The sequence below is a fragment of the Triturus cristatus genome, chromosome 9, assembly GCF_964204655.1.
Source record: "Triturus cristatus chromosome 9, aTriCri1.1, whole genome shotgun sequence".
Lineage (NCBI taxonomy): Eukaryota > Metazoa > Chordata > Amphibia > Caudata > Salamandridae > Triturus > Triturus cristatus.
In genome coordinates, this window is record NC_140592.1 from 858,810,275 (window position 1) to 858,835,995 (window position 25,721).

General features: G+C 50.5%; 2 protein-coding genes across 3 annotated transcripts in view; one reads left to right on the top strand and one right to left on the bottom strand.

Annotated features, from left to right (window-relative positions):
• Window positions 1-25,721, bottom strand: part of TECPR2 (tectonin beta-propeller repeat containing 2) — a 616,143-nt gene that overhangs the window by 531,182 nt on the left and 59,240 nt on the right. The window lies entirely within an intron of this gene.
• LOC146798964 (zinc finger BED domain-containing protein 5-like) lies at window positions 9,009-17,044 on the top strand. Its single transcript, XM_085627809.1, has 2 exons — window positions 9,009-9,878; window positions 16,958-17,044. Exons 1-2 carry the CDS (start codon window positions 9,009-9,011, stop codon window positions 17,042-17,044), a joined length of 957 nt encoding a protein of 318 aa, XP_085483935.1.

The window sequence follows — 25,721 nt, forward strand, 5'->3', positions numbered from 1 at the left end:
AGAAATGCCTGGGGCATGAAGGGACACTGAAGGAAGGAAGGGCGAGGCCCTTAAAGGCACAGTATACGATGTTTTTGCTTTGCTTGTGTAGCCTAACATGCTAGCTTTGCTCTGCCTTTTTCAAAAGACGTTTGTAAGTGATACTTCTAGCCACTTTATATTTAGCAACTAGTTTTTGATAACTGGAGATATTTGTGAAGGATAATTAAACTAAATGTAGCTACTTATAGACTTCTTTCAGCAGCAAAGCAAATTTTAAAAAAAGTATATGTATTATTTGTCTTCAAAAAGTGCTTGGAAATATACAGATATATACTATGCAAAGTGATCAGGGATCCCACAAGTAGGCGGGCAGTTCAGTGCTGATTACTTTGATAAGGATCACCTGGAAGTAAACAACCACCAAGCTCACTTCCCTGCTTCAATGTTTATTTGCATGTAACCAGATAATATTATGTTAGCAATATTGTTGGACCTACGTCCTAGGGGTAGCTTGGCTCAGGTCAACAGGCTTACATCTCCACTTGGCCTCTCATGCTTGCATCCTACCCAGCTCGCAATCTTGCGCAGCATCACACAAAAAAGACACTACACCGATTAGATTCATGATTTACTAGAATTCTTCAACTTCACTTTTTCTTTTTTTTTTAACGGGGATACTCAGTTTCACATAGCAGAGTAAAACATTACATTTGCATTTAAAAGGACAATTTCATTCCAACGTTACATCTTAAAAAAACGGTTACGTAAACACCCTCTGAGCTTCTCCTCCCACCCGGATTCAGAAGACCCAGGATACTTCCTACTGGGAGGGCTCCAAACCACCGCTATAATTTCTGCAATTTCAAAAGAGAACTTGGTCGCACCTCAATCTCCTCCTTTTAAGCGCTACGTTGGATATTCCCTGTTGCTGGCAATAAATGGGTTACCTCTAACAATCTACATGTAGTCTATTTACTATCTAGCCAATAAATCATTACATTTCAACATTGTTCATGAACCCAGGCGGTTACCAGTGTGGAGACGGCTGTTCTCAACTCTTATGTTGGATAACTGTATTTTCGCCCCCTCCCACCTTCTTGGTGGACCGTGTCTCGTGTACAATCAAGTCAGTCTACCCGCTTTACCAGTCTTGAACCTGGGTCTCTCAGAGACTGTCGCTAGGGTACCACAAGGCAACGCCTGGCCGCCGCTGCGCACTCCCTGGTGCCCTCCGGGGCTCTCTCCCCCCACCTTCTTAAGCCCCTCTTACTGTGCCACCACGGAGGTCTTCTGACGAACGGTTCAGTGGGAACCGGAGCTGAATGACTTGGGGTGGGCCGGAACTCACAGCGCCAGACGCCAGACGGGAAATCCTGACACCAGGTATGAGGTGAAAAGCTAGACACCCTCTGCCAAAGCGCTGTCCCACAGCCACGGGCCTCACTTCCCCGCGGACTTGACCAGCCGGGTAGACTCGGGTCGACCCGGATTCGATTGCAGGATACGGCCGCCGCCTCAGGATTCAGCGTGTCTTGTGGGGGCGCGGCCTACCTCAGCTTCCGGCAACAGAGAGGGGCGGCCCTTCGGCCCCTCTCACGTGATACGAGGAGGACGGCCTCCAAGCCTGTCGCGTCCCTCGCCTCCCTCAGACGCCTCTCCTCGCCCGGATCGCGGCGTCGCTTGCTCACCAGCCTCCTCCCCCAAGCCTCTCCACACCGCTCTTGCCAGCAGTGAGCCACCACCAGCGGACAACAGGAGCCCTCCGATCTCTTCAGGGACGGCAGTAATCACTTCAGGTAGGGACTCGGGTAGGGAGGTTGAGGGGGGCCCAAATTAAGGGTGCCCAGAATTCTCCGGTGCAGCTGGTTTGGATTTCATAGTTCTCTTATCTCCTGGGGGGGGGACATCGCCTCTTCAGCTCGAGATGAGAGGTAATCGCCACCACCAGTCGAACTCCACCCAAGAAGGGATGAGGGTGGGGCTGGTCACAGACAGGGATCCTGGACCTCCTTCAAGGGTTCTGGCCACTTTTGAAAATCCTAGAATTACGCTGTTCCACCAGTTCACTGCCTGCATTCAGGGACCGGTCACAAGGGTAGGGGTGGCGTTACTAGGATTAGGACTCAGTGCAGACCCGTGGACCTGTCCGTTCCCCTCTGAGTACATCCACCTCCTCACACAGGCGCCTTACTCCTGACTGACTCCACAGCCCAACTTGATTCTAAAATGGCCGCCCTCCTGCCACCTCTATTTATCACCTTGGGCTGGACTTGCCAGAGGGGTCCAGAAGGTTCTGGAACCTCCCATGGCAGTCATGGCCCGGGTGCTGAGGTGACAGTTGGAGCCACCATTTTGTGAATCCTACCTTCCTCATCTATCCACCTCAGTGGAGCACCTTGCGCCTTTCCCTCATGTGATGAGGAAGAGGCGCCCAGAACCTCTACATCAGTACCCCAAAAAGCTTGGTAGACAGAAAAAAATGAGAAGGTGAAAAGGGACAAGAAAAATAATAAAAAATGAGGAGGGAACTGCCAAAGGGCTGGCAGGTCTAACACGCGTCCCCCCCCAGCTGAAAGTGGGGAGAGCTACCCAACCCCTTGGGAGTCCTCTTCACTAAGGCAGAATTACCTGGAGAGACCGTCAGCATTGGCGTGGTCCACTCCTGGGCGATGTTCCACCCTAAAGTCCATCCCCTGTAGGGAAATGGACCACCTCAACAGCTTGGGATTCTCGCCCCTCATTTGCATCAGCCACCTGAGGGGCCGGTGGTCGGTCTGAACCAGGAAGTGCGAGCCAAACAGGTATGGCTGCAGCTTCTTCAGAGCCCACACCACCGCAAAAGCCTCCCTCTCAATTGCACTCCACCTCTGCTCCCGGGGGAGTAGTCTCCTAGATAGGAAAACCACCGGTTGGTCTAGACCCTCGTCATTGAGTTGCGACAGCACTGCCCCAATACCGTGCTCCGACGCGTCTGTCTGGACAATGAACTCCTTGGCAAAGTCAGGGGCCCTGAGAACAGGTGCCGCACACATGGCCTTTTTCAAGGTGTCAAAAGCGTGTTGACATCCCTCGGTCCAGATTACCCGGCGAGGGTGCTTTTTGGAAGTGAGCTCAGTCAAGGGGGCTACGATCGTACCGTATCCCTTGACGAAGCATCGGTAGTAGCCAGTGAGGCCCAAGAAGGCCCGGACCTCTGTCTGAGTCTTGGGGGGTTCCCAGGCCATGATGGTTTCGATCTTGGCCTGGAGGGGTTGCACCTGGCCCCGACCCACCAAGTGACCGAGGTACACTACCGACCCCTGCCCGATCTGGCACTTACTGGCTTTGATCGTCAGACCTGCCTGCTGCAAAGCCTGAAGAACAGCCTGAAGGTGACACAAATGGTCCTCCCAGCTGCGGCTGAAGACAGCGATATCATCCAGGTACGCAACTGAAAAGGCTTCCATTCCAGAGAGGACCTGGTTCACCAATCGCTGGAACATAGCAGGGGCGTTCTTGAGCCCGAAGGGCATCACACAGAACTGGTAGTGACCCTCGGGTGTGGAGAAGGCTGACCTTTCCTTGGCTCCATCCGTCAGGGAAATCTGCCAGTACCCGGATGTGAGGTCAAAGGTACTGAGATATTGGGCAGCTCCCAACCGGTCAATGAGCTCATTCGCCCTCGGGATAGGATGAGCATCCGTCTTTGTCACTGAATTCAGTCCCCTATAATCCACACAGAACCGGAGTTCTGGGGTAGTGCCCGGTGGGGCAGCTTTGGGTACCAGTATCACCGGACTGGACCAGGGACTACTTGAAGGCTCAATTACTCCTAGCTCTAGCATCTTGGTAACTTCCCCATGGATGCTAGCCTTCACCTTATCCGACAGTCGGTAGGACTTGGACTTCACAGGTGGGCTGTCCCCTGTGTCCACGTCATGGGTACACAGATGAGTCCTTCCCGGGATAAGGGAGAACAAGGAAGCAAACTGCTCCAGTACCTGGCGACAGTCCTTCCGTTGTTCAGGAGTTAGTGACGGTGAAAGGATCACTCCCTCCACCGATCCATCCTTCTCTTGGGACGCAAACAGATCGGGAAGAGGTTCACTTTCCTCTTCCTCTGACCCATCAGTCACCATCATTAACGTGACCTCGGGTCTCTCTTGGTGAGGCTTGAGGCGATTAACATGGAGCACCCGATGGGGCTGCCTGGGGGGTCTTAAGATCTACCACGTAGGTATCCTTGCCCTTTTTCTCAACCACCTCAAAGGGGCCTGACCAGCGATCCTGGAGGGCGCTAAGCTCTCCAGGTTCCATCACCCACACCTTCTGGCCAGGCTCCAGCTCCACCGGGTGAGCGTTTCGGTCATACCATTCCTTCATGACCGTCTGGCTGGCTTCTAGGTTTTCAGAAGCTTGCTTCCACAACCTAGCCATTTGGCTACGAAAGGCCAGCATGTAGCTCACCACATCCGGGGGAAGTTTTCTGGGAGTCTTTTCCCATCCATCCTTCACCAGACTGAGGGGTCCACGCACGGGGTGCCCGTACAACAGCTCGAAGGGGCTGAAGCCCACTCCCTTCTGTGGTACCTTCCTGTACGAAAATAGCAAACAAGGTAGGAGGACGTCCCATTTCCTCCGCAGGCTCTCGGGCAGACTCCGGATCATGCCTTTTAAGGTTTTGTTAAACCTTTCCACCAGACCATTAGTCTGGGGGTGATAAGGAGTGTAGAATCGGTAGGTAACTCCACACTCTTTCCACATGGCCCGCATGTAGGCCGACATGAAGTTGGTACCTCTGTCCGACACCACTTCCTTGGGGAATCCCATCCGGGTAAAAATTCCCATAAGGGCCCGTGCCACCGCAGGTGCAGTGATGGTCCTCAGAGGGATAGCCTCTGGGTACCGTGTGGCATGATCCACCAGAACCAGGATAAACCTGTGACCGGCAGACGTTGGTGGATCCAATGGCCCGACAATGTCGATGCCCACCCTTTCAAAGGGGGTACCAACGACAGGCAGTGGTTCCAGGGGAGCCTTCAGCTTCACCCCTGTTTTCCCACTAGCTTGGCAGGTTACACACGTCCTACAAAAAGTATCGGACGTAATCCTCATCTGAGGCCAGTAAAAATGAGGGACAAGTCGAGCAAAGGTCTTGTCTTGTCCCAAGTGTCCTGCCAAGGGTATTTCGTGAGCCAGTCCTAATAGGAAGGCTCGGTAACGCTGGGGAACTACCAAGGCCCGGGATGAACCATGCACCAGAGCCTTGGGTTCGCTATACAGGAGTCCATCTTCTCAGTATATGTGGAAGTTCCCCGAATCGTTACCCGCTGCCTGGGCTTCGGCCTGCCGCCGTAAACCCTCAAGGGTAGGGCACTCCTTCTGGGCCCGACAAAACTCTTCCCTAGTAGGTCCTCCCTCCACCTGCCAGTCTGCAGGGGTAGGTAAGCCCTCCAGGGACGTTACATCCCCCTCCGTACACTCCGGGACCACTTCAGTTGCCCCATCCACCTTTGGAGGGTCAGATGCCGGGGCAGGCTTCCCCCGTCCCCGTCTACCCTTTCCGGCAGCTGGTTGGGCCTTTGTCCCAGGCTCCAACCTCGGTGAATCCCCTCTTCGGGTAGTCACGGACCGAGTGTGGGCACACGTCCACTCAGGGGTCCCCAACATTGCCATGTGGGCCCTGAACTCAACCTCCTTCCACGCCGAGTGTTCAAGGTCGTTTCCCAACAGGCAGTCGACCGGCATGGCAGGGCTGATCGCAACTCGTAGAGGACCCGCAACCCCTCCCCACTCAAAGGGAACCTGGGCCACCGGATAGTGACCCTCTCGGATGTCAGCCATCACAACCGGGTGGACTACATTGGGAACCACCTGCTCTGGGGACACCAGCTGACTCCTTACCATAGTCATGCTGGCTCCTGTGTCTCTCAGAGCCTCCACCCTCTGGGCATTGATGGTGACCCATTGCCTGTACTTAGTAGTATTCGAGGGCATCTGGGTCTTAGGAACCATCTCACAATCCCCTAAGGACACTAGGGTTAGCCCTGCCCACTCACCTCCCTTATCTAGGGGCAACTCCTCCCCGAGCACTACACTCGCCACCCCAGGGGCCTTTCCTCCAATGGGAGGGTGTGGTCTCTTGGGACACTTGGCATCCCCCTTATAGTGCCCAACCTCACCACACTCATAACATCGGACAACCCTAGGCTGCTGACCACGGTCAGGATAAGGGGATTTGTGGGGACCAACCTTAGGAGGGAATCCTACTCCCTTCCCTGGTGAACTCTTTTGGGGGCCTTTAGAGAACTCCCTCTTTTTGTCTCCCCCCTCTTTCTTCTGGGGGGCGCCCTGTCCAGCCCCTTGGAAATTCCCTCCAGTCCCTTTTGAGGATACCCGGGTACTTGCCCAGATATCAGCCTCCTCTGCAAGCTTCCTGGGATTGGTTAGCTTGCTGTCTACCAGGTGCTGACGCAGCTCCGGAAAACTTTTCTCGAGGAGGTGCTCCTTTAAAATTAAATTGTACAATCCCTCATAGTCCTTGACATCACTGCCCTGCACCCAGCCCTCTAAGGCCTTCCTAGCATAGTCCAAGAAGTCCACCCAATTCTGGGTGGACAACTTCTGACTGCCCCGAAACCTCTGCCTGAATTTTTCAGGGGTCAGCCCAAATTTCCTCACTAGGGCTACCTTCATAACGGGGTACTGGTCTGGTCTGGCTGTTCTAGCGCTAACAAGGCATCCCTCCCCACCGGAGGCATATACCTATACAGGCCACCCCCCCACTGAGCTTCAGGGACCCCATGGGCTCTTAGAGAAACCTCATAGGCAGCCAGCCATTTTACAATGTCATCCCCTATACCAGCGTTTTTCAACCACTGTTCCGCGGCACACTAGTGAGCCGCGAGATGTTGCCTGGTGTGCCGTGGGAAAACGTGGGAAAAATGAAGCAATCGAAAGATTTTTTTTTTTAAAATGTCAAATTTTCCCCCACTAGGCCAGGCGGCGCCGGACTGTATCCTGGGTATGGGGGGGGTGGGGTTTTTGATTGGCGCTCCTGTCCGGGCTGTGATTGGTCCAGACTCCAGCCTGGACCTATCACAGAGCAGTATCTCCCGACTTCCTTCCCGCCCGAGCGCAGTGTGCGCAGCAGCGGAGAGAAGGCGGAGAGAAGAAGACGTCGCGACTCGAGTCACCAGGACTCCCAGGAGGACCAGAGCAGGAGGAGACGGACGGAGACCAGGACTCGGCGGGAGTCGGCACTGCAGACTCAGAGAGACCGCATCCGGATCCAGACCAGGCCGCAGGTGCAGCGTGAGGTGAGTCTCACTCATTTGCACCCTCATTGTATTTGGGTTTCATGCCTTTCACCTCTAGACCTAGGCAGCCTCGTGTATGAAGGGAGATATGAGCTGGCCCCCGCTGCTGGCATCTGGTTGTTGGGTGTGAGCACTGTGCCGCTTCGTCTCTAGTCTAGTTGCAGCATAGAAACCCGCATTTACTCTTGACGTAAGTTCGTGTAAACTTGGCATGCCAGCACGGATTGTGGTGGAGGGAGTTTGTGCCCAGAATTAGCTAGTTGTGCTGCCTTTGAAACTTAAGACGGTGACGTAACGTCGTAACATATCTAGTTCTCAACCTCTCAGACTTGTCATGGTGGTCACCTGACATTAAACGGGTGGTATTTGAGCTCTCCGCTGGTATTTTGCTGGTTTGGCCAATACTTTCAAGTTCGTGCCAGTAACAATATTGGGAAAAGCGGTGAAGTCATGTATATTTTTCCATTTCAATTGATGAGAAAAACACTTAGCGGTATTTGACAGCTGTATGAATATAAATCATCTCTGATTGTTCAAGCAAACCGAGGGATTATTGCCACATTACAAAAGTATACTGAGGATTTTCCACAGTTGAATATTCTTCTTGGCCCTTCCAGCATAGCAAAATGTAAACATATGGTTTGTACTTTTTAATGAGGGCGGTGGTAACCCTAGCACTGAAGTGAATGGCACAGGAAGATATAATAAGAGGAAGGCCCACAGATCACAAATTGACACCAAGGCAGAAGTACAACTTTAATAATGGCACGCAACCTCTCTAGCTGCACACACACCCGTTGTTTGCACTGTTTAGAAATGTTTAAATGCATTTATATAGCGCTTAGACCCCTGACGAGGTGTCGAAGTTATATAAAGTTATATAAACTGATTGTGAGTCATTCCATAAGACTCACAGACTTTATACCAGGGGTTCTTTGTTTCTCTCTTGCAACGCTACATTGAACAGCTCAATAACACCAGGCTGACTTCTGTGGATATTCAGATCTCTGCACCTGCGCCACAAAACCCGAGGCAGTCTCCCAAAACACAACTCTGCACATTCCTCGTTCCTGACTCAGGCTGCAGCAGAAGAGCACGTGTGAAAGTGAATGCATTGTGTGCGCGCACTCTGCACCTCGGTGCCAGTTCTCTTATCTGATGCTCTATCCATTTCTTACATTCTTTTAATCAAGGGAAGGATATCGGCCCTACTGTTCCATTGTAGGCGACACTTGGCCCCGGGCGATCTCCTACCTACAGCGCTGAAAATTATTGAATTCGGAGTGTGTTTATTAAAACATTAAGACATTTTACATAATAATCCACATGCAGGCTCGACTCTACAGCTGCTCCTTCATTTGTTCACATTCACATGATTTGGAAATGTTGCCTTCCAACGAGGGGGAAATAAAAGTACTGAGAAAGGTCCCATGGCTTGTAATTTCGTTCACTTTCATGTTCTTTTGTCCCTTTTAGCTGTGCTTAAGCCGATTATCCTAGCTCCCTTTTTGCTTTATTTAAGACAGTGATAACACATTATTACAGCTTTTATGAATACTTTACTCTCTGGGTTAGCTTTGTACTTGGCATCAAGGGCTCTCTCTGAGAAACCATCCAGTCACAATTTGCTCCTTATAGATACAAATCTTAAATTTCTTTTATAGGTAACTTGCAGGTGCAGCGTCCTTGTGTATGCCTAGTACTGAGTGACAGTGAGATACTGCAGTGATGGACACGTTTTTGAAAAGGAAACAACTGGACTCTGAACAAAATTTGGAGCCAGATGAGAGCCCAAGTATGAGTGGGGATCAAAAGAAAGCAAAGATGGTTAGCTCAAGCAAATTCTCTGGCACAAGGCAATATAGCGAAAGCTATATTTCATTTGGATTTACTGTCACCGGAGATGCAAACAAACCAACTCCACTGTGCGTGGTGTGTGGTGAAAAGCTAGCTAACAGTGCTATGGTCCCAAGCAAACTTAAACGCCATCTCCAAACGAAACACCCTTCGCTTCAAAACAAGAATGCGGACTATTTTGTTCGCCTGCGTGAAAACACGGAGAAACAGGCAACTTTCATGAGAAAAACCACAAAGGTAAATGAAAGAGCTCTTAAAGCTAGCTATCAAGTTGCTGAACTTATAGCCAAGTCAAAAAAGTCGCACACTGTGGCAGAGACATTAATACTTCCCGCCTGCAAAGCTATTGTAGAGGAGATGCTCGGACCTGAAGCAGCTAAGGAAATAGCCAAAGTCCCTCTCTCAGACAACACAATTTCCAGACGTATTAATGACATGTCTGCAGACATCGAAAGTGTGGTTTTGGAAAAGATCCGTATCAGTGAGAAATTTGCATTGCAACTTGACGAGTCTACTGATATCAGTGGACATGCTCAACTCTTGGCCAATGTGCGTTTTGTTGATGGTGATGCAATTAGAGAAAACTTCTTTTTTTGCAAGGCATTGCCAGAAAAAACAACAGGAGAAGAAATTTTTCGTGTCACATCAGCATACCTTGAACAAGGAGGACTTAAGTGGGAAAACTGCACAAGTGTCTGCACCGATGGAGCTGCAGCCATGGTCGGGCGCACCAAAGGCTTTGTAAGCAGAGTGAAGGAAAGAAATCCAGATGTGATTGTTACGCATTGTTTTTTACACCGTGAGGCCCTCGTAGCCAAGACTTTACCAGCAGACCTAGTTCATGTGTTGGATGATGTTGTGCGCATGGTAAACTTTGTAAAGTCACGACCCCTAAAAAGTCGCATATTTGCAGCTTTGTGTGAGGAGATGGGAGCGAAGCATAAAACCTTGCTGTTTCATACGGAGGTCCGGTGGTTGTCGCGTGGCAAGGTCTTGGTTCGTGTGTATGAGCTGCGGGAGGAACTTAAAGTGTTTCTGACAAATGAGAGGCCAGATTACGCAAAGCTGCTTGCAAGTGATGAGTGGTGTGCAAGGCTGGCATACCTGGCAGATATATTTCATCATCTGAATGAACTGAACACACGAATGCAAGGCCGAAATGAAAACCTGCTTACAAGTACAGATAAAATAAATGGATTCCGTTCAAAGGTGCAACTCTGGCATCAACACGTGGAAAGTGGCAATCTTGAAATGTTCACACTCACCAAGCAATGGCAAGGTGTTCACACTGCTGCACTGTGTGAGATAATAGTTAAACATTTAAAAACTCTCGAGGAGAGGTTGTCATTTTATTTCTCTTCAGTCTCCACTGAATGCCTTGACTGGGTTAGGGACCCTTTTAGCTCAGCATCAGTTGGTGGAAAGGACATGACTTTACAGGAGCAGGAGGAACTAACTGAACTGAGGCAAAATCGTGGTTTCAAGCTAAGATTTGCTGATCTACCTTTGGATAGTTTTTGGTTGGATACTGCCAAGGAGTTCCCCCTTCTGGCAAACAAAGCTATTTTGACATTGCTCCCATTTTCCACTACATATCTGTGTGAGATGAGCTTTTCAAGCATGATTGCTATAAAAACTAAATACAGAGAGAGACTGAGAGCTGTTGACGAAGAGCTACGTGTGTGTCTTTCTTCGATTCCAGCCAGAATATCAGCTTTGTGTTCTGCCAAACAGGCCCAGGTTGCGCACTGATCAATAAGACCAGTGTTTTATAATTTTTCATATTTCTGTTTACTTACCATTTCATAATAAAGTAATTATAAAATACTTTCTTTGTGTTTATTTGATTCCTATTCAAGAAAATTACTTTATATATAGTCAATATAGGCACAGAGTTAAATTTTTTAACATTTTCTAATGGTGGTGTGCCTCGTGATTTTTTTCATGAAACAAGTGTGCCTTTGCCCAAAAAAGGTTGAAAAACGCTGCCCTATACCATAGCTAGCAACTACATCTTTGGGCAGGTAGGGCCTGGACTCTCTCGGGATCTCTCTCGGTATGCTGCCACCATTAGGACTGCTGGGGGTTCCAAGTTGAAGGGCTTTGAGCTCTAACTCTTTTAAGTGAAGCTCATGGAGGAACCTCCTCTCCTCCCTCTCCTTTTCCAACCGGGCCAGATCCATTCTAAGCTGCCTCTCTTCCCTTCGGTCTGCTAGGTCAGCAGAGGACAAGCTCCCCCCTGAGGCGCTACTTCCCACCCTTGATGGGGCCCTGGACCCAACGTCCATATTACCGCTCCCAGGGGGAAGAAGGACTTCCGGTTCTTCTAGGAGATCTAGTCCCGGTTCTTCCTCCCGTTTCCCGCTAGGGTGGGCCATAACCCAGGCTCTTAAGCTTGCTTGGAGCTCTGTTTTCTTCGCCCCCTGCTTAAAGAATACCTCCCGTCCCTGGCAGAATTCCTTCAATTGGGCCACGGTATACTCCTCCAGCCTACCCAATTCGAATTCCATCCTACCAGATGGGACCCCCCACAGTCAACAAGAACTTTACTCTGGAAGACTTTCCCAAGAAAGGAAATATACACAGGACAATTTTAAAAACCTCCAATTAGGAAAACAATCTGGAGAAAACTCCAGCCAAAACAATCCAGTGTAGGTGGTGATGCGCGCAAAACTGCTACCAAGCGGATGCAAGCACTGAATAAGGATCCCACCGCTGAGCACCAATTTGTTGGACCTATGTCCTAGGGGTACCTTGGCTCAGGTCAACAGGCTTACATCTCCACTTGGCCTCTCATGCTTGCATCCTACCCAGCTCGCAATCTTGCGCAGCATCACACAAAAAGGACACTACACCGATTAGATTTAAGATTTACTAGAATTCTTCAACTTCACTTTTTCTTTTTTTTTTTTAACGGGGATACTCAATTTCACATAGCAGAGTAAAACATTACATTTGCATTTAAAAGGACAATTTCATTCCAACATTACATCTTAAAAAAACGTTTACGTAAACACCCTCTGAGCTTCTCCTCCCACCCGGATTCAGAAGACCCAGGATAAATTCCTACTGGGAGGGCTCCAAACCACCGCTATAATTTCTGCAATTTCAAAAGAGAACTTGGTCGCACCTCAATCTCCTCCTTTTAAGCGCTACGTTGGATATTCCCTGTTGCTGGCAATAAATGGGTTACCTCTAACAATCTACATGTAGTCTATTTACTATCTAGCCAATAAATCATTACATTTCAACATTGTACATGAACCCAGGCGGTTACCAGTGTGGAGACGGCTGTTCTCAACTCTTATGTTGGATAACTGTATTTTCGCCCCCTCCCACCTTCTTGGTGGACCGTGTCTCGTGTACAATCAAGTCAGTCTACCCGCTTTACCAGTCTTGAACCTGGGTGTTGGAAATTCTCCACTCCCACACCGGAAAGGGTTGGTGGTAACGGGGTCTTTCCAGGACATACACAGTGGTAGCTTGGCTCGAGTGATCAGGAATCAGGCACCGTGCTAAGCATACGTCATACCCATACAATAACCATGCGTGCATCCGTTCCAAAAACGACTCTACACCGTAAAAATTATGAAAATATCTTGCTTTATCTTCTTTTTCTCTTAGTTGCTGATTAGATAAATAATAACACAATCACAATATACAAGGCTTTTAAATAGTGCAGGTCAAATAAATACTGGCTTAATGATTCAATAAATAGGGGTGATCATAAATAATTAAGGCATAAATATAAGTGCAATACATACAGGCAATTAAATATTCTGAGGCAATAAATACTGCAAACCAATAAATATTGAGCGACCATAAATACTGTGGAACAATAAATACAGTGAAGCAATAAATAAGTTAAATACAATAAATACAGTGCTCTCAATAAATAATTAAAAGCTGACAGTGACACTTATAGAATCAGATCACATTTGAGATTACTATGGGCTGATTTGGCCCAGGCACAGCTTGTGGTGATGTGGAAGGCTTGAGGGTGTCTACTCCCTGGCTTGGACAAGGCTGAGGCCTAAACTGAGGTAGATCAAGGGGGAAATACTAGAGACCTGGCTCTCTCACTCTACACAACCCCACTGTATTAGTCTCAGTTCACCCCTGGCACAATCAAGCTGGTTCCAGCACCTCTCTAACCCCTAGAGTAGTCTCTCCGGATTCCACAGGGCCTTAGGCGCCCTCTATTCCACTTACTGCCCTTTTCCTGAAGCTCCGACGCCGCTGGAGTCGTGTCGACGCCGTGAGGCGGTTCCGGTTCGATGTCGGCGGCCTCGGCACAATGTCAGTTCTGGACGACGCCGGCAGGCGGTTCCGGATCGATGTCGGCGGCCTCGGCTCGATCTCGACCTCCGATTCGATGACGTCGGGCAATCTTGGCTTGATGTCGACTTCGGGCGGCTCCGGTCCGATGGCGACCTCAGGTTCGATGACGTCGGCCGGCCTTGGCTCGATGTCGACTTCCGGCGGCTCCGGAGTGCGATCCTCACTCCCGACCTCCGGTGCTCCTCTCCTCGGGTTCCGGCGACTCCGGAGTGCGACCTCACTCCCGACCTCCGGTGCTCCTCTCCTCAGGTTCCGGCGACTCCGGAGTGCGATCTCCACTCCCGACCTCCGGCACGCTTCACCTCGGTCTCCGGCGACTCCGGAGGGCGGACTTCACTCCCCCGTCGACGCCGCTCACTCGACCTCGGGTGACTTCCTCCTCGACCTCTGGTACTCTCTACGACCTCCGTCGGCGCCCTCTCTCGACCTCTGGCGGCTCCGGGTACGACGTCTGCTTTTCCAGTCAGCGCCGCTTCTCCACCTCGGGCTCCGGGTCTCAGGCTTCTCGACGTCAGACTCCAGGGAAACCAGTATCCAGGTCAGGATCTTGCTGTTCTTGGATTCTAAGGCCTGTTCCTGCTATCCAGGTCCTTAAGATGGTTTTTCTTGCTTCTTCCCACACAGGGCTCCAGGCTGGGCTCAGTCAGTAGGGACTAGTATCAAGGGTGGGTTTATGGACCCCACTCCAGGCACAAGTTTCCACCCCTGCTGCCTCACTCCTTCCTCCTTCAGGTTTCTGCTGATCACTCTTCACCAGTCAGGTGCCAACTGCCAGCTACAACTGCCAACTCTCTGTCTTAGCTTCCCAACATTCCAAACCGCCTCCAACTGTCACAGGGTTCTGGAATGTTCTGGAAGGTGCTGGTAGGTTCTAGTGGGTTCTGATGATGTCACAGGTGGCCACCATTTTGTGCTCCAGGCCCTCAGACAGAAGTTCCAGGGGTAGATAAAATGGCTCCCTGAATCTGCATCAATACTAAAAAGTCTGGCGGTTCCCAAAAAGGAAAAATACTAACAGGGTTTGAGGCAAAAGTGGGACAAAATAAATAATGATGAGGAGGGACCACCCAAAGGGCTGACAGGTCTAACACTGGGTCTCTCAGAGACTGTCGCTAGGGTACCACAAGGCAACGCCTGGCCGCCGCTGCGCACTCCCTGGTGCCCTCCGGGGTCTCTCCCCCCACCTTCTTAAGCCCCTCTTACTGTGCCACCACGGAGGTCTTCTGACGAACGGTTCAGTGGGAACCGGAGCTGAATGACTTGGGGTGGGCCGGAACTCACAGCGACAGACGCCAGACGGGAAATCCTGACACCAGGTATGAGGTGAAAAGCTAGACACCCTCTGCCAAAGCGCTGTCCCACAGCCACGGGCCTCACTTCCCCGCGGACTTGACCAGCCGGGTAGACTCGGGTCGACCCGCATTCGATTGCAGGATACGGCCGCCGCCTCAGGATTCAGCGTGTCTTGTGGGGGCGCGGCCTACCTCGGCTTCCGGCAACAGAGAGGGGCGGCCCTTCGGCCCCTCTCACGTGATACGAGGAGGACGGCCTCCAAGCCTGTCGCATCCCTCGCCTCCCTCAGACGCCTCTCCTCGCCCGGATCGCGGCGTCGCTTGCTCACCAGCCTCCTCCCTCAAGCCTCTCCACACCGCTCTTGCCAGCAGTGAGCCACCACCAGCGGACAACAGGAGCCCTCCGATCTCTTCAGGGACGGCAGTACTCACTTCAGGTAGGGACTCGGGTAGGGAGGTTGAGGAGGGCCCAAATTAAGGGTGCCCAGAATTCTCCGGTGCAGCTTGTTTGGATTTCATAGTTCTCTTATCTCCTGGGGGGGGGGCATCGCCTCTTCAGCTCGAGATGAGAGGTAATCGCCACCACCAGTCGAACTCCACCCAAGAACGGATGAGGGTGGGGCTGGTCACAGACAGGGATCCTGGACCTCCTTCAAGGGTTCTGGCCACTTTTGAAAATCCTAGAATTACGCTGTTCCACCAGTTCATTGCCTGCATTCAGGGACCGGTCACAAGGGTAGGGGTGGCGTTACTAGGATTAGGACTCAGTGCAGACCCGTGGACCTGTCCGTTCCCCTCTGAGTACATCCACCTCCTCACACAGGCGCCTTACTCCTGACTGACTCCACAGCCCAACTTGCTTCTAAAATGGCCGCCCTCCTGCCACCTCTATTTATCACCTTGGGCTGGACTTGCCAGAGGGGTCCAGAAGGTTCTGGAACCTCCCATGGCAGTCATGGCCCGGGTGCTGAGGTGACAGTTGGAGCCCCCATTTTGTGAATCCTACCTTCCTCATCTATCCACCTCAGTGGAGCACCTTGCGCCTTTCCCTCATGTGATGAGGAAGAGGCGCCCAGAACCTCTACATCAGTACCCCAAAAAGCTTGGTAGACAGAAAAAAATGAGAAGGTGAAAAGGGACAAGAAAAATAATAAAAAATGAGGAGGGAACTGCCAAAGGGCTGGCAGGTCTAACAAATATAAATAGCCTCAGATTGTTAGTGTAGAGGAGTAACTTGTATAATTTCATATAGTACAGCAGTAGACTTGATATTATGAAGACATTTCTTAAATCGGATTTTATTAGTATCACAATCTTCGAGAATAATAGGGTAATCACAACTATGCAAAAATGTGGTCTTACAAAACTTCTCTAGGCTTTTTTTGGTTCAGTTACCGACAAGAAGTGGACGATCCCAGCGGTCTCCTTACTAGGGTGTTCCCTCAAGGAGGGCCCAAGTAAGTATATGTGAATGTCAAAATAATGTTAATGTGTCCCCCTGGGCACTAATAAGCCCTGTAGCAGGTTAATTAATTAATGTGAGCTTTTTAGTATCCAATATTGTACAAGCAAGTAATCATTCCAATTGATTTGTAATCATTCTGTAGTTTTTTAAGACCGCATCAGCCGTAACGCACCAAACTCACAGTATAACTTGCAATCTCGTTCATTAAAGGTTGAAGCATCACGTTGCGCGGGTTCAGTTTACGGTTAACCATCACTTCGCATTTACATAGTTTTTTTATTTTTTTAATGTATTTATTTTTTGAGGAACAATCATGCAGGCATACACTGTTACTCGCCTACAACCCAGAGGCCGGCTGTTTTATCTCTGATAAGCACTACATAACGCAGCTTATCCCACATCCCGGAGGCTGGGCATCACTGTCCTCTTATGCAGTAAGTTGACATCCCTATCAAGAAGTGCAGCCCATCGTACCATTCCGTATAGTCTGTTTCTTATTAGGGACCACAAAGTTTTCTTCTTGTATCATCACAAAAAACTAAACATCAACCCCCCTCCCCCCCGCCCACCACTGTCGATAAATCCTGTCAGCTGCTCCCAAGGCCCCCCTCACATATTCAGTGCCTGTCCATGTCATTTTCTCTCACTGGCCTGCCATACCCAACCAGTGCATACACAGTTGAACAGTACCATATGACCTTTTGTGTCCTCTTGTTCTCAAGCTGTACCCTGGGATGTGTGCCCCCCCTCTGTACAACGATATTCGGAGCACAACCAACTGTCGTATAACTCACTTCAGTTCACACTAGTGTCCGTCGCTTCCAGGGCCAACTCTTCTGCCTCCCCAGCACTAGGCCTCTCACCCGCCCCATCCCTCTTAAGGTATTCAGCATACAATCCCCAAAAGTTCTTTGGCCTGCTTCTCGGGGGTAACAGTTCGCTAAACCTCTCTGACTATGTACAGCAATAGAGCACGTCTCGCTTCCACTGCGCCACCGTAGGCAAGGGGCCCCGCATCCAACATATAGCGACCCTGCACTTGGCGATCAGCATGCCCATGTCCACTAGTCTACGCGCTGCCTTTGGAAGCCCCCTCGAGTGTCCCAACAGTGCCACCGCAGGATCCAGGTTTAATTCCAAGTCAGCTATCTCTCCAATCTGCTGAAATACAGCCTCCCAAAATTTACCTACGCCAGGGCAGTTCCACGCCAAATGAATAAAGTCTGCAGCAGGGTGCGCACACCTCTCACACTCCGACCCCTCACGCAGGCCAAATCTGTGCAACCTTTCCGGCGTGTAATATGCTCTGTTTATAAACTTGAAGTGTATAAGTCTATGCTTGCCATGCAATGATATGCGACGCGTCCCAGCACAGCAATATGACCACATAGCATCGTCTATCACTGTGTCCAGGTCCCTTTGTCAGGCCAATCGAGCTTTAGTATATTTCTGGGATCTCTGCGACATAGCTATGCCATATAACTTGGACATCATCCTACGCGGGCTATTGTGCTTTATTAGATACGATAATTCCGGAACCTCAGGGGGTTCTGCCATATCCTCACCCAGGTGTTGTCGCCATGCGCCTCTGACCCTGTGAAATTGAAACCGCTGTAGCGGAGTATAGGTCTCCGTTGTCGACGTCACATCTTCCCACGTTCTAGCGACACCGTCCTTAAACAAGTCTCCCATCAAGTGTATGCCTAATCCACGCAGGGACTGCACCACACCACGGTCCCTGCAAGGGGACAACCAGACCGCCCAATCAAGGGGCATGGCCGGAGAGTATAACAGCGCACCCGCAGTCTGCTGCAGCAACCAATTCCATGCATGCCGAGTAGAGTTTAATGAATCTAAGAAACCTGTTCTACGATCAGCTGACTCAAACATGACCGCAGGCAACGGGAGAGGCGCCGCGAACAACCTCTTGAGCTTTAGGTATGGAATCGCGTCATCACCGTGTACCCAGGCATGCGCCTGTGCTCCCTGTGCTATCCTGTAGTATAGTTCCATGTCGGGCGCCCCTAGGCAGGGTAGCGTCAGGACGCTCCAACGCACACGAGCTTGCTTCCCCGCCCATGCCAGCCGCAACAGAGAACTGGTGAGCCTAGTAAAGAAGGTACGCGGCAGTACAATTGGGACATTGGAGAACAAAAATAAAAATAGAGGTAGTACCACCATCTTAGCGATGGATATCCGACCCATAAGTGACAGGGGGAGGCCGATCCATGTCTCCACGTCATCTTCCAGTTTGTCAATGGGCCTCCCATAGTTCTCAGTGAAAACTACATCGGAGTCCCATTGTAGTTGTATCCCAAGGTATTTAACCGGGTCGTCCGACCACTGTAGTGGGTACTCCATTTCGAACGGGGTTGTGGACGACGTCAACGGAAATGCAATGGACTTGTTCCAGTTGACTTTTAGCCCAGACAGTGCCCCGAACTGCACGACCTCCCTCAGCACCGGCGCCAAGTTACTCTCCGGCTCCCTGACATATAGCAAAGTGTCGTCAGCATATGTGGAGACCACTATACGGCACGATGGAAAGCTTACGCCTCTCAGGCTGTGATACTCATGCAGGGCCCGCGCCAACGGCTCCGCCACAAGGGCGTATAGTATGGGGGACAGGGGGCAGCCCTGACGCGTCCCCCTGGAAATAGATATCGCGTCCGTGACCAGGTCACCCAATCGAATTCTAGCAGTAGGTCCCCCATACAGCACCCTAATCATTTGCAAAAAGACCGGACCCAGTCCCATTTTGGTCAGGACCAGTCGCATAAAGGGCCACTCCACCGAGCAAGCGCCCTCGAATCCTGTCGAACATGCTGCAATACTCCAAACACCGTCCTGAGGTTATACGTGAGGTTCCTGCCCGGCACAGACCCTTCCTGTTCCGGAGCCACCAGCTCCGGAGTGAGCAGCGCAAGGCGCGTTGCTAACACTATCGCGAATAGTTTAGTGTCGACGTTCAACAAAGATAGCGGTCGATATGAGCTACATTCCTTCAAATCTTTGCCTGGCTTGGGGATAGCTACCAGAATGGCCTCTCTCATGGATGGAGGCATGCGGCCGGTGACACACAGGTCGAACAGTGTTGATAGATGCGGAAGCAGCAAATCAACAAAGGAGCGGTAGAAAGCGACCGTGAGGCCGTCCGCTCCAGGGGCACTATTTGCCTTCATACCCGCCAGCGCCTCAAGGATTTCATCCTTCTCTATAGGGAGGGCCAAAAACTCCCTGTGCTCATTTGAGAGGAAGGGTAGCTGGATATGATCCAAATAGTCTTGTATGCTTTCTTCCATATTAGACTGTTGAGATGCATACAGGTTAGCATAGTATGATTTGAAGCGCGCAGCTATGTCTGCCTCTTCTGTCAGTATTGCCCCATCGTCCGATCGGACTTTAGTAATCGCTGCTCTGCTTCTACGTGCTTTTAGTATATTGGCTAGTACGGAGCTAGGCCTCTCACCTTCCCCATACGCTCTGGCAGTGGCGTACTTCCCCAGATGCCGCACTTCCGCGTCTGCCGCCTCGTGGTATTCTGCCAACAGAGCCTTCAGCTCTTCTGCAATGTCTTCCGAAGCTTCCGCCCACTGCCTAGTCTCTACTTCCCTCAGCCTGCGCTCCAATGTTAGTAACCTCTGCCGGATAGATCGCAGCACCCCTGAATGCTTGGCGATTGCCACCCCTCTAATAGAAACTTTAAATGTTTCCCACACCGTTTGGAAAATTTCAACTGAACCTAAGTTAGTATCAAAGAACGTTGTGATTGACTCCGCCATTTCTTCTTTGAACAAGGGATCGAGGAGTGAGTATGGGGGGAACCGCCACCCAAACGGTGGTATAGTCTTCCTAGGTGTAGCCAACGTAAGCAATATGGGATAATGATCCGAGAGGGAGCGCGGCAGCACCTGACACGTGCGGACCTGAGTCATGAGCGATGAAGACGCCAGCCAATAATCTATACGGGTATGCAGGTTATGATAAGCCGAGTAGTGCGTAAAACCCCCCTCCTCAGGGTGGAGAACTCTCCATACGTCAGAGAGACCCATACAAAGCATCTCCCTCCTAATGGCCTTAGCGGCTGCAGTCAGCGATCTGGTCGGACCGCCCGACCTATCAAGATCTGGATTCATAACCGTGTTGAAATCCCCTCCCCATAGCATGGAGGCAATACCGGAGTCCTTGACTCTTTTTGCAAGTTCCGAGTAAAACTCAGGACAATCATAGATAGGTCCATACGCATTAACCAATAATAAATCCAGTCCCTTACCCCGATACCGTGACAGCACAAACCGGCCCCCACCTTCCGCATATAGCAATTGCGCCTTGCCACCCGACTTAGGGTTAAACCAGGTTAACACCCCTCTGGAATGGGTCGTGAAGCCGGCCGCATGCGTATTACCCACCAACCCTCTCACGCGCAGCATCTGGCTACAGCTGGGGAGGTGCGTCTCCTGCAGGAAAGCAATGTCTATATTATGTCGAGTGAGGTAGTGCATTACCTTGCGCAACTTCCGGTGGGCGTTTAGACCTCTAACATTCCAGGTCATCACTCTAATGGAGTCACGTAATCCGCACATTATAGTGTTACTCGCCATGACTGCCCCAGCTGTGTCAGTTATGGTCTACCACTGTGTGTCGTATATGACAGTTACGGAGATGAGACCCCTGCAAAGCATACTGACAGTTCGACCCCCTAAACCAAGAAAAAACAAACTGCAACCCCATCCCCCCCCTCCTCCCACAGCAGACCACCCCCAACTCGGCCTTGCCGCATCCCATCAAGGGACTACTCACACTAACCACCTCCCAACTTTGAACAACTTAACCCTAGCAAAAGGTGGAATGCACTCGCAGGCGGAGGTCGCTCAATCCGTAATATATTACAACTTGTCACTGTAAATGCCTGCCTGGCCTCCTAGTGCAGCAAACCAATCTCTGCCCTACCGCCCCACCCAAATCTCCTCGCCGTTCTCCTCTCTGTGTCACCCGCAGCTCACAGCTGCACGCCCAATTAGCACTTCCTCCTTTCGCATAGCCTACCAGATAAAATAATCGCCTGTGGCAGGGGCCGACTACTCTCCCCAGCACCCTTAGCCATGTCACAAACTAGAATTAGAAGGCCATTGTGCATACAGTGAGACGGAATTAGATCAGACTTTTATCTCAAGAACGCTGAGCGCTCCCAGCGCCCCCAATTCCTTCCCACCAATCCCACTATATAGTCCTGTCGCAGAGCTGAATAGTTAGAAACAATGCTTGCCAGACCGCCATCATCAGTTCTGCAGCTCCAGCGTGCTCTCAGTCTCCTCACTCTGCTGTCGCTTCTCCGGGCTGCTCCGCCGATCCCTGCTCCAGTCCTTCAGCGCCCTGTTAACACGGAGCTTAGCCGGATACAACGTCGCGTAGTCCAGACCCAGTTCACGCAGCTGTTTTTTAGCAGGGGCAAACTGCCGTCTCGCCTCTTGCACTTTGGCAGTGAAGTCAGGATAGAGCGAAATGGTCGATCCTTCGTATACTAGCGACTTTCTCTTGCGCCGATCTCAGGGCCGCATCTCTATCGCGGTAGTTCAGTAGTTTCGCTATGATTGGCCGTGGCGGCGCGCCCGGAGGGGGCTTGGGACCGAGCGATCTGTGTGCTCTTTCCACCACAAACATCCCAGAGAACACCTCCCGGCCAAGCAGCTCAACTAGCAGTGTCTCCACGAAGCACTCCATTCGCCCCGTTGAGGTCGTCTCCGGAAGGCCCGTGATGCGCAGATTACAGCGTCGGGAACGCGCCTCAAGGTCTTCAGTTTTATCCTGCAGAACCTGCATGAGCCGCCCAAACTGTTTGTGGTCCGAGTCCAGCGAGGACTGTGCCTCTTCGACCTCCACTAGTCGCTGTTCCGACTGATCCAGTCTCTCCGCGTGCTTATCTATTCGTTCCCCCATACGATCCATTCTATATGAGAGTGCGTCAATCTTTGCTCCCAGGGAAGTGATGCCATTCTGCAAACCTCTTTCCATAGAAATCAGTAATCCACGCAGATCCTGTTCCTCTGCATGCGGGGCTGTGGCTCCGCTAGAATCGTCCGCCACCGACGTTTTTGGTCAAATGTCAGCTTCGGTTGGGACTTGTCGGACTTGCCCATTTTGACGGCCGCCGTCAAGCCGCGTCTCTCCCAGCAGCTCAGCCTGCGTAAAGTGGCACCACCTAGTTAAGGCAGGGGCGGAACGCGCACCCAACAACGCAATTCACCCCAACCTCAGGTCATGACGGACAGTATCAAGCACAAGCGCAGCGCCTTCTATGGGTCCTCTGCCACTGCACCCGCCTCAACCTTCAGGCCAAGTCCCGACCCAATCTTGCAGGCCCGCGCCAGCCGGTCAGCTCTCGCCACCCCTAGCTTCCTCCGGCGTCAGGGGTCGTTGCCAGTCACTGCAACCCTCATCGCAGCCAGCCATTCGTCGTGCGCATCCCCGCAGCGGCTCGAACTCTGCCACCAGCTAATCCCGTCTGCTCCGATCCCACAGAGCCACCGCCCATGAGCTAACCGCCGCTACATAGGCATTCCGCAGTTTGACACTATGCGGCAGCTTGTACCTCCAGTTCCCTCTGTAGTGTCTGTCCTGGCGCAGTCCCGCAGGCCGTCGAGCACACGACCTCCTCTGTCCCAATGGCACTTGGTTTACTGAGCCCCAGGTCGCTCTGCGCTACTGCAGACGTACACTCCTCGCTGTGCCACCCGTGTCTCTCACTGCAGCGGTACCGTCTGCAGCGCTCCTGCCGTTGGCCCTTCCAGGCCCAAATCGGGGAACTTCAGGGGGATCTGTTTACCGCAACTTCTTTTTCGCTGCCGCCACGGCAAGAGGAGGTCTCCCACCCCTCTCACCTTTCCTCGCTTTGCCCGTCTCTGTGTCCCAGGCCCGGATCGTGTGGGCAGTGCGTCGGGCCGACTCCTCCCGCTTTCTCATGCCGCACGCAGAGTGACGCAGGGTCGCCTGCCGAGAACGCGACGGCCGGGGATCAGTGGCCTAGCGCGTTACAAGTCTCCATCCGTCGTTTCTCAGCTGCTGCGACACCTCCCTAGTCCGGAGTCACCGCATGAGGTAGCGCGCCCGATCTGACGCTCGGATCTCATGTAGAGATGCGTGTACGAACAGTGAAGGGCAGGATAGTTGCCGGATAGTCGTGCTGCTAGTCGGAGCCCAGGGCTCAGGCAGCCATACTTGATGCGAGCCAAGCTCCGCCCCCCGCATTTACATAGTTCCTAAGGCATGATAGAATTTAAGACAGTTTCGGCTGTTATGCACTGGCATTAAACTTATAGTATGTTCCTTAAACAATTAGATATAACTATTAACACCATGGGCCCAGCACCCAACACGAGCTTATCTTTTTAACGGAGCACTTCTTTAATAAAGCTTCACCAGCATTCCCATGCAAGTCTTAACTACACAACATTATCATTTAGCACGAGCACCTTTTTACGTTTATGTCCACATGAACTGCACATGATGAAATGTACAGATCATCTTAGATTTTGATTGAGAGAAGTCTCCTCATAGTATATATTTAATTTGATCAAATTACAGCTTTGTTCCCCGATGAAGGGTATATTACCCGAAATGCATTGGATCACCCAGTCGTGTAATAATCTGATTACCAAGATTTTGTATGGATTATAAACTACGTACATTATGGATTAAAAACTACAGAATGATTACAAATCAAATGGAATGATTACTTGCTTGTACAATATTGGATACTAAAAACCTTACATTAATTAATTAACCCGCTACAGGGCTCATTAGTGCCCAGGGGGGACGCATCCCATTTCAGGATACGCAGCCAATACGTATGATACAACGTACTGGACCGCAATACGTTACCCCAGGAGCACATCTGAAATACTGAACTTTCCTTTAATCATCACATGACACTTTGGTTGTGCGCAAACAGAAACCAATTAAAATAATGTTAATACCATTAATATTTTAGTTATCCTGCCTGATATATGGCAAATAACTTATCTGTCCATCTCTTTCTTTTGCAGTTTTCTTTTTCTCTTATCTTCCGATATTTCTTTTCTTTCTTTCTTTCGGTATTTTTCTTACTGTGCCTTAGGTTCACATAAAGGTTTTTCTTACTTCCTAAACAGATACCCATCTTCCAGTTTCTCCTTTAACTGATTATTTATCGGTTTAGGTTTTGATATAAATAACAAATTCAGGAGATCTTAAAATACAACAAAAAAAACAAACAAGAAGAAATAAAGTCACTAGAACATTAGTATGTGTTTTCTAGTGGGATCTGTTCTTGTGCTCGACCTGTAGAGGATCCCCTCCTTAGTGGACATGCCTTGGAACCACCAATACGCTAGCAACTCCTCCTCCTCCTCCCACAGCCCCTCCTACAGGAAAGAGCTACCTGCAGCATCCAACCTTGATTCGACCTGGGATGATCCTCGAGTTGTCCATGGCTCCCAAACAATATGTCATGGGCATGAAGAAATAGGAAATACACACACATGCTTAATCAGGTTTTGAACAGTAAAATTGCAAACAAGAGGGGTCCTTTTCCTATCCACGTTTGGAGATGGGTGAAAAGGAGGACAGATTGTTTTGGACCCCCATTTACATGATGTATGCAGTTCCCATCGCCAACGAAAGCTGAGCTGAGAGGTTGGTAGAAGTAAACTGCTTGCATTGAACCAGTTCTTTCTCTTCTGGTCTCAGTTTCCCAAGACTCCCTTTTGTGTATAATAAGGGTCAGAAATGGGGATGGAAAGACTGTCCAGGTCCTTGCACCCACTCCTCAGTCCCCAGCTGCTAAGAGTTGGAAGAGGGCAAGAAGTAGGACTATTTGAATGAAAATACAGCTTTAGTCCTACCATACCACATCCTTTGAGCCCAACCTTCAAAGTTTGTGGCTGTATAAGGCAACTGTAGGAGTGGCTGGGCAGAGGCTCCTGTCTCCCTCTCACCTTTCATGTTTCCCTTCTTCCAAGCCCACATTCCAACCTTCAACTCAAGGTCAATCCTTTTAAGAAGCATGAAACATTCAAAAGAGGAAGGGAGTATTAGGGGCAATGTGGAGGTTGGGAAAGGACACAGGCATCTAGAGACAACTGAATCTACTAACCATGGTGACTCAGAGTAGTTTTGCAGATGGGGGACAGGGTTATTTTGTCGCCTTACCAGGCCCTTGGGTCTGATATCTGTGATAAGACACTGCTATTGAATGACCAATGGATAACGGATTGTGAAACAGATATGGCAGAAAAAGAGTGGAGGCAGGCATGCCAGAGTGTCAAGTGGGCCGTGAACAATGTTACGTTCACACTGACAAAATTTACACAGCCCATTTGTTCCCACTGTCTGTAGTCCTATACATGATTAACTAAAGTAGGTTTGGAGAGGAATGGAGCCTCTATAGTTCCTATCTTGAGATATACCTCAAAATTAGGGTATTTTCAGAAGTCATTAGAGGTAGATTTA